General features: G+C 39.0%; 1 protein-coding gene across 2 annotated transcripts in view; it reads right to left on the bottom strand.

Annotated features, from left to right (window-relative positions):
* The window catches only part of LOC135464328 (serine-rich adhesin for platelets-like), a 375213-nt gene that overhangs the window by 348822 nt on the left and 16226 nt on the right, over positions 1-10165 (bottom strand). For both annotated transcript variants that reach the window (XM_064741751.1, XM_064741753.1), the window contains exons 8-10: positions 9818-9986; positions 7458-7604; positions 4809-4885 (exon numbers count right to left, since the gene is read on the bottom strand). In XM_064741751.1, the coding sequence (XP_064597821.1) occupies positions 4847-4885; positions 7458-7604; positions 9818-9986 (355 nt within the window). In that variant the 3' untranslated portion in view covers positions 4809-4846. The remainder of the gene's footprint in view (positions 1-4808; positions 4886-7457; positions 7605-9817; positions 9987-10165) is intronic.

The raw sequence follows: 10165 nt of genomic DNA, 5'->3' as shown, positions 1-10165 counted from the left end.
ACCTGGGAATGGTCGTGGGTTTCGAACACACTTCTTAATAAAATGACGTTCATATAATATTCATGGGAGTGACTTGTCTGTATTCAATTTTGTTTTCCATTTACTCTTATCAAGCGACTGAAGAACGTTGATTCATGACATGGCTAGAAAAAGTTTGAATAATTTCTGTATAACTGCATTCCATCGATTATTGATGGGAAAAGGGATTGGCCCAATTCTCTTCCTATTCATTTAATTAGCGATCAAATTATGTTGTCAGGTTGTTTCGGATGGATTCCACGCCCCAGGTGACTGTTTCTCAAAAGTTTCTTAACTTAACGACGACTTAAGGTATATTTACGACGGAATAACTTTTTACGATACATAGAATTCGGTATCCACAACCTATCTTATTAGACAAGGTCGGGAAATCTTCAATGAAAGTAGGGGGAAAACATTCAGGCATTGAGTATCTCTTTCTATTCATTTAATTTAGCGATCAAAATTATGTTGTCAGGTTGTTTCGGATGGATTTCACGACCCAGGTGACTGTTTCTCAAAAGTTTCTTAACTTAACGACGACTTAAGGTATATTTACGACGGAATAACTTTTTTACTATACATAGAATTCGGTATCCACCACCTATCTTATTAGACAAGGTCGGGAAATCTTCAATGAAAGTAGGGGGAAAACATTCAGGCATTGAGTGTCTCTTTCTGTTCATTTAATTCAGCGATCAAACATATGTTGTCAGGCTTTTTCGGATGGATTCCACGACCCAGGTGACTGTTTCTCAAAAGTTTCTTAACTTAACGACGACTTAAGGTATATTTATCACGGACTAACTTATTTTACTACACAAAGAAGTCGGTATCCACCACCTATCTTATTAGACAAGGTCGGGAAATCTTCAATTAAAGTAGGGGAAAACATTCAGGCACTGACGTACAGATAACAACTTAGGCAGTTAGGCGGGAAGCGTGTCACTGAAAAGTGCGTGACGTTAAGCGTTACGCCTATTGCAATGCCTGGGCCACATTTGTGTCACATTTACAAGTTTTTTCACGGCCATGATCGAACTTACGCCACCTCCATAGCAGACCCAAAATAGTGAAGTCGTAAATTTTATGACTTAAGACGAACATAACCAAAAGACCGTCGTTAGCTCCCTTGGAGAAACAGACAGATTGGACAGTCTGCTTGGACAGGCTTACTGACTTATTTTGTTCTGCCGGGAAAAATGCGTATTTCAGAAGATCAGGGCATTGTAAACAGGGTTGATCACTAATACTTTAAGGCTTGATGTCAAATGATTCAACAATATGTACGGCAGATTTACATAAATTTACCCAATTTACTGTGCGCACTTTGCGCCAATCCCTCCAGGTGTTACGTTTGAAGATAGATAGGGCCTGCTATTTCATCTCTTACCATGATTTGTCCCTATCCGATACATAAGTACACTTATGGCATAACATTAATACGCACACAAATGTAAATGTATTCATGATTTCTCATCATGTATCTGCTAAAGATGATATCTTATAACGTACAGGTATCTGCTAAAGATGATATAGCGTGCAACTGCCTGGTGAAAATGATATATTATAATCTACAGGTAATTGCAAATGATTCAGGCTTTAATTATGTATGGATTCTTAAAGACTGCAAACGCCCAACTGAAGAACGGATGCTCAAACACAAGTACCATATGAGGGCATCTGCTCTTGGGATTTCTCTACTGTCTGTAGTACTATCCCTGACGTACGTGGGAGAAGGTTTCCTTTAACTTGCGAATGGTCGTGAGATTACCTCGGGCTCTACCCAGTTTCCTTCCATCACAATGTGGTCGCAGTCGTATTAGTTAAACATTCTTGAGTAGGCCATTAAATACCAAATAAATAAATAAATAAATAAATAAATAAAACTGGCCTCATGAACGCCAAAGGCTACAAAGCCGTATTCTCTTCCACTACCTACCATACATGGGATATTTCTTTGTTCATCGAGTTGCTTGAATTTCTCATTAATAACATATATGTAAAACCATATATCAACAGCGTATAGAAAGGTGCAGATGGGTACAAATTGTGCCCTCCATTTACCTTACCTATACCTGTTCTCGTATGAATACGGCTATGTGCAGAAAAAGTAATCTACATGGCGTGTTTATTTGTTAAATCCTGTGCGTTCTGTGACGATTTTAATCAAAAAGTAATATCAAATTCCCCCAAGAACTGATGTGTCACGCTTGTTCCATCAAACACCTTAAGTTTCTTAAGCTTTACAATGAGTGTAAATGTGGACAGGGCATCCAGAATCTTTTCGTGTTTGTGTCTAATTCCGCTTAACCCGGGTTAGGGGCTGTAAATTCATCGTTTTGAATTAGATGGCCACGTTGGGTATATGAACAGATGTTTGAATTAGATGGCCACGTTGGGTATATGAACAGATGTTTGAATTAGATGGCCACGTTGGGTATATGAACAGATGTTTGAATTAGATGGCCACGTTGGGTATATGAACAGATGTTTGAATTAGATGGCCACGTTGGGTATATGAACAGATGTATTCAAAACGCAACTCCGATACATACTTTGATTATCAAGAACTTATAAACTCTCATGGCACATGCTTTGAATACTGATTTCACCCATCCGCATAGAACAGTCCTTGTGTAGAACAGTCCTTGTGTCTTTCCAACAACATTGAAAGCTGGTGACGGCTTCTCTTTGCATGATTCCGTGCTAGTTTCGTTCATCGTATACTTTCTTAGGTCCTAGGAGATTTGTATTATACTTCATGTGTGGCGTGTATTTAAGACTGGCTGGAAAAAAAAAACGAAAGACTATGACTGTATGACTCTCAATACAGGCTGCCAGTAATCCATCGAGAACTCCGAACAATCACTCCACCGATTATTCGATCAGTCAAATAAGTTTAGCTTGAAGTGCTTACGATTACTTAACAGACAGCCCGAGCACAGAAAATATGAAAACTAAAAAAGTCATTTATAGATTATTTTTATTTTCCCGTAGAGTAACATTTATTTACAAAATACGAAGTACATTCAGACGAGTTCAAAGTGTTCATTTTCTTTTCAAAAAAACCAAGCACAAAAATATCGTAACTATTCGACTAAAATAAATAGCATTAATTTCCATTCACGGGAAATATGCACGCTAATTATTACACGGTAGCGAGTTGACAATAATGTTGATAATATTTACTTACATATTTATATATTTATTTATTCATTGATATTTTAAGCCGTACTCAAAAATATTCACATACACGACAGCGGTCAGCATTATTGTGGGGGGGGGGGGGGGGGAACCGGGCAGATCCATGGGGAAACTCACGACCATATGCAGGTTGCTGTCAGGCCTCCGCACGTACGGCAGGAGAGGAAGCCAGCATGTGCTGCAGTGTGGATAATATTGATATTGGCTATACCAATCATGATTACACATATACAAGTACGTACAAATGACAAGTTATATGTACATCTTTATGATACACTCAATGTAATCTATGTGATAACTATGTTATGCACTGCTCAAAACAGGATCAGATATACTCATCAAACACTGAGTGAAGAATTCTGGCATAAAGCCACGTCGCCAATATTTCAACCATATCGTGGAGAAAACAAACATTGCGCTTGAGAGAATTGTTTTTGAGTTGAGCCTTCAATCAACGCATATTTAATTTCACACTGGGGGACATTTGTCATAATAAAGCCACATTTTCCACTTTTTTTCTGTTGTCGTAATAGCGTAACTCAAAAACTGGGTATTCGCCGCCAGACCACATCAGTATGCACATGATATCTATGATTTATGTCCTTTTGATTCCTTCCCATTTCAGCCACTCGCGCATTACCGTGTCACATATACACTACGTACCGACGCAATGTTGACAAGTACTTGGATTAGCCCCTCGTTAGTTTCGGCATACTGACACGGGTTGTGTTGCTTAATAGCTTACGCTGTGCAATGCTAACATTCGCGATTTATAAACGCTATCTAATGTCCAAGATTTAGTTAAAATATAAAACATTGTTTTCAGCTATGGCCTATTCGTGAAGATGAACGTATCAAAAGATTAGTACTTTATTGCATGACTCTTACACTCAACAGCTAAACGTCATCTTTGGGCTCACACCTTCCCTCAAGGACCTGTTCCATTTCATACGAACTTAAATTAGATATTTTATTTCATGCAATTTACTTATGTATACATATACAAATATATATATATATATATATATATATATATATATATATATATATATATATATATATATATATATATATATATATATATATATATATATATATATATATATATATATATATATATATCTTTAATTAGGACAATTTGTCTTGCAGTATAAGGCATGCGACATATGGTCAGGAGCATGTACGGGCGTCAACGGGCTGTTCACAAAACTGCTTTAGATCGACCCCCCCACCAACCTATGAACCCGGCTTTAGTCGGAAAGTCACTTTGTTTCGTTGCACAGCTTTCTTGAATCCTATGGAAGAAGAAAGGAAAATGAATGAAAGTGCAACAACGTACAAAATATCGGGCCAGGAAAAGATATGAGGATTCACGTGGCAAAATTCATTTATTTACTTATTTACTTATTTATGGTTACTCCGGTATCTTCCAGCCGCCGTCACATTAATGAAAACTCCTTGAGTATGGGGTTAAACGCCAATCATTCAATCAAACAATTAAAGCCTTCGTTTTAGGTTCGTATAAAGCAGCTCTTATAATGTTAAGCATAGTACAGGAGCACATATCATATAAACTACACTTACAGGTAAATCTTCCTCAGGACACGCGGATTACCATGTCCTAAATGGGAGCAGATAACCTAGGTCTGTCTATGATGCACTGAAATAAGTCAATAAACAGCTAAATACATCAATAAAAGTTAAATTAATATACAAGAAAACTCAATAAATAAAGACATTAATACACTCAGATAAACTCTGTCAAAAAAGAAACGCAACCCCAGTCCTCTGATATCAAAGATTTGTTCGAATAAAGTTATTGCTTCCAAACTAAATTTTAGCCAAATGTAATGAAATTATACACGTTTTTAATGAAGATTACCATCCAAACAACTGCCTTTTCTATCCTAAGTGTATTTTATTGCTTATGACGTCACAACGCATGGAATGACCCTGTTGACGTCGCACACAGAACCATTCACATGCAAATCATGTCAATGGCAGTTATAGTGTGGGGGTGTATAAAAGCCCATGTGCTTTCGTATTTTATTCATTCATTCGTCGACGAAAGGCAGTCGGTAAAATGCCTCGACTGAGTGCTGCCGACTGAAATATCGCCATTGGTCGTCTTCAAGCCGGAGAAAGTTTTGGTACTATTGCACGACACCTAAATGTTCACATAACAACGATATCAACAACTGTTACAACAACTTTAATTCGACCATTGATCGCCCGAGAAGTGGAAGGCCAAGAATCACGACCCCACTTCAAGATCGGTACATCCGAGTCCTTCACCTGCGTAATCGGCATGCCCTACCAACCGTGACTGCCACACAAATACCAGGTTTGAGGAGAGTGTCGGCTCAAACGATTAGGAACCGTCTGGAAGAAGCGGGTTTACGTGCCTGTAGACCAGTTGTTGGACCTGTACTACGCCCCTTACATCGACGCCTACGACTCAGGTGGTGCAACAACGTAAGGATATGGACTTTACAGAACTGGAGGCGCATCTGGTTTTCTGATGAATCCCGTTTTCTTTTGACACGTCACGACGGAAGACAGCGTGTGTATAGGAGACGTCATGAACGCTTTGCGCCCATCTGGGTCCGGCAGGTGGACAGATTTGGCGGAGGCAGTGTTATGGTTTGGGGAGCCATCTCGTACAACCAGAAATCAGACTTGGTGATCGTTCCAGGGAACCTGACAGCCCAACGTTACATCAACCACGTGTTACAGCCTCACCTTCTCCCGATTATTGACAGACAGACACAGCTTTTTCAACAGGACAACGCCAGGCCTCATACTGCATGTGCAACAATGAACTTTCTGCAGGATTCCAACGTCAATGTCTTGCCGTGGCCCTATAAATCACCAGACCTCAACCCTATTGAACACCTGTGGGATACTCTTGATCGACACGTGCGTCAACGTCAGCCACCGCCACAGACGCTTCAACAGCTCGCCGTTGCGTTACAGGAGGAGTGGAGGTCCATTCCCCAGGAGAGAATGCGGCGTCTTATCCGTTCTTGTCCAAGGAGATGCCGTGCAGTGATTGCAGCTCGTGGTGGTCATACGAGATACTGAGGAAGGCGCCCCCTGGTGAGCAACTGGTGTCTGTGAGATGACTTTTGAAAAGGCAGTTTTCAACATGACCATCTTGATTATTATTCTGCCAAATTTCTGACTTCTGTCTTCAATAAGAAAAAAGTTGTGCCGTCCTAAAACTAAATATTAAAATCTCTAAAATACAGGGGTTGCGTTTCTTTTTTGACAGAGTTTATATATTGATCAGAAAATATAATGATGGGCAAACTGACCAACATAAAGACGAAACAGCACAGACATTAATCAGGACAAAAAATATATATCAAGTAATAACACCTGTGCTCACAATACGGATTCTTTGCATAAAGAAAATAATTTTTGAAGTCCAACTGGTCAAAGGTTTTCAAACACTTCTGCTAGGTTAGATATAAAGTTTCATTCACGTAGAGAACAAGGAGAATTCTGTGTGTGGATGTTTAGTTCATGCCTTGTGTCATTTTATTTGGAATGTGGTTTTGATTTGACTGATTGGTGTTTTACGCCGTACCTCAAGAATATTTCACTTATACGACTGCCAGCATTATGGTGGGAGAAAACCGGGCACAACCCGAGGAGACCCACGACCACCCACCGGTTGCTGACAGACCTTCCCACGTACTAGATGTATTTGGAATTTAGCCACATAGTTAATAATACTCCATGCATCTGACGCCAATTAGGCGTGCAATGGTTATTCTGTCAAACCTCAAAACTGTACAAAATGATTCACGCGCTTGAAAAGATGGATAAATTTTCAGAATATATCCTATTATTTTTCTTTTTGTTAGCCTTTGTCAGAAAAATGTTCCATTGATAATACATGTTATAATACATTGTTGTTATTGCCCAGTTTTATACACATTACGTGCAAATTCCGAAAACAAGAAAACAAGTGTGGCTTGCAAATCACTTGACATCGTAAATATACTCTCCCAAAATAGAAACGCATACGTGGCTCATGTCTGTGACACCATATTCTGAGGAGAATGCCCTGGTGTCTTGACTGAATGTGCTTCGGTTACCTTTTTTTATAATTACCACCATTCTGAATTTCTCACTGTGTAACTTGGCTGAAAATTAGAAATATAAAAGTTCGTCTATGTGTTTCTGTTTGGTTTTTGTACCCTATATTCAGAAGGTGACCGTACCTTCCCAAACTCTGGCATCGTCATCAAATTCTCGGCTAGTTTTGCCTCGTCCACGAACTGATAGTCACGTGATCTATAAGAGCGGGGTACATAGATGTGCCATTCTGAGTCCTCCGACCTTGACCTCAGTGGACCTTGCGAGAAAGCCTGGAAAGAAGCAAATGACTGAACTTACTACTGATCGTCATCATTTCAAGATAAGTTCTGATATGTACCCGACTGGGCGTCACTCCTGTTGTCTATATGGTTTAAAGTTTTGATCAGGGGCTTCAGATCAGATTATGAACTAGCCTAGCAAGGTACACTATATAGATGCTGATTTTATTCATTTGACTGGAACGCTTCTGGTTCCATTTCGTCATCAGTAAAAGCTGCTTTCAGTTTGCCTCTTGAATGAATCCGTCATAATTTCTTGCTTTAATTGATTCCTCACTTCTCGTGGTTTGTGGTGAATGTTGATTTGCAAACTGGTCTGGTGAATATTTACACGGAAAATCCATTATGACTGATGTCTTGTTTTGCAATATACATTTCGACGTCGGTCGCTGTGAGTTCAAGTCCAGCTTATGGTGGCTTCCTCTCCGGCTGTAAGTGGGAAGGTCTGTCAGCAACCTGCGGATGGTCGTGGGTTTCCCCCGGGCTGTGCCCGGTTTCCACCCACCATAATGCTGGCCGCCGTCGTATAAGTGAAATATTCTTGAGTACGGCGTAAAACACCAATCAAATAAATAAATAAATAAATACATTTCGACATCTAGTTTCTATGACTGAATGAGTGAACAGCCTCCCGTCAGAAAGCACAAACATGTTCTTTACCAATGATGATGTCTCGAAAGGAGCTCTCATTGGCTCTATTGGGTTACAGCAATATATCCAACGTAGAATAGTTTTCTCCGAGCTGTTCCCAGTTTCATACACTCATTAACCTGACAGTGTAGAAGTCAACCAAGATGTTCGTTTAAAATAAAATGTTTGAAGGCCGCCGGAAAACAGTGTCTATCTGACTTCCCACACCTCAAGCCTCCTGTTAGCCAATTTTTCACAAACCTCATGATCTGCAACCACATGATCTTGAAGGTAGCATTTATATATTTATTTATTTATGTATTTGTTTATTTATTTATTTATTTATTTATTTTATTAATGTTTTATGCTGTCCTCGAGAATATTTAATTTATTTGACGGCGAGCCCTGTTGAAACCCAAGACCATACACATGGTGCTGAAGACAGGACACCAAAACACAAAACTGCAGCACACAAATGACACCAACTAATCTGCCCTCGAGAGCGCTACTTTCTTGGTATATACTTTCCTCATGTCGTTATATAAACAGTAACATAGGAATAAGCCAATGAGGTTACAGGACAGATAAATGCAGAAAAAAACGTTAATATACAGTAAAAGAAGAGAAAACGATTAGGCTTTTTCCTGAAGATATATAACATGGGAGTAGAGTTTTACAGCCATTTCTGATTTGAATCAAAATTTATAGTATGCTTTTAGGACTTATTTTTGGGTCCAAAAGCTACTTTTTTTATAATTTTTATTTTATTTTATTCAGTGTTAACTTAAGGTTAATCTGTCAATATTTCAGTTTGCAATGCCAAAAGCTAAGTCTTAGTAGGAGGTTTTAAGTTTTGATTTCTCAGAAACGGCTTTTTGGAATCGATAAAATCTATGCGTCATTCTTATATACCAGCCAAAATGAACGTTCTAGTTGAATAATCACATTGTCAATTCCCAAAACGGCATACAACACAAACCCGCAAAAGAACTAAAAAAGTGTACAGAGTACGTTATTAGGACGGAATCATGCAAATGGAAGCAGTTTTCAGTGATGTTGTAAAGGCGCAGGGTATGTTCAAAGTCAATTAAATGGTGTTCTGTACTAATATATAAGTAGTCCATAATAAAATACGTGTCTCTGTTATACATTATACAAGAGTTCATTGCAGCATCGCAATAAGGATGCCATACTACCAAGGTGCTTCACGCTTGATTTCAGCGTCATTAAGGAAGTCTTTTGAAAGTCATTTCGACTTTAGGGGAATCGTGGTAGGTGACGTCACCCCAAATCTACAGGTAATGCGCAAATGTAGTGGAAACTGTTACCATTAACGAGACGCAGCAAATGCTTCTGGTTATTCTACATTTACCAAAGTGCATTTCTCATATACTATAGCGCAACTGGTATTGACTTTTTTGCCGACATAACGAAAGACAAATAGATAACTCAGGACTTTCAACCTTTTTAGAAATTAAAAGAATTCAGCGAGCCTAGCCTAAGGTGTACGAATGCTCTTCAAATTCCATCCAGTTCGATGAATATATTTCTCGGATAAAAGTTCATAGACTTACCTTATTACTGTACGAATATGGATACGCGTAATCTTTCAGCTCCGCCCTTACTCGGCTCGGGTTCAGATACGAATAGTCCTGTAACTCTAGGTCCTGTGATCGACCAGTGTAACTACCGCTTATTTCTCTTGGTAGGAAATCTTTCAGAGAGCTGCCATCATACTGCGAACTGAAAGGAAAGGACACGAGCGGTTAAATATTACCCACATAACCCCTAGCGGTCAGCATCAATCATATATCGTAATATCACCAAAATGCGAAATCCGTGGGGAATACTTCAGCGGCTTTAGCAAAAGACCGGACATGTTCAAGAGATATTTCTCTATATTTTGCCAAGTGCTAACTTTT

This window comes from Liolophura sinensis, chromosome 4 (assembly GCF_032854445.1).
Source record: "Liolophura sinensis isolate JHLJ2023 chromosome 4, CUHK_Ljap_v2, whole genome shotgun sequence".
In the NCBI taxonomy this organism is placed as follows: Eukaryota; Metazoa; Mollusca; class Polyplacophora; order Chitonida; family Chitonidae; genus Liolophura; species Liolophura sinensis.
The sequence above is the reverse complement of the archived record's forward strand: the minus strand, read 5'-3'. Positions and strand labels throughout refer to the sequence as shown.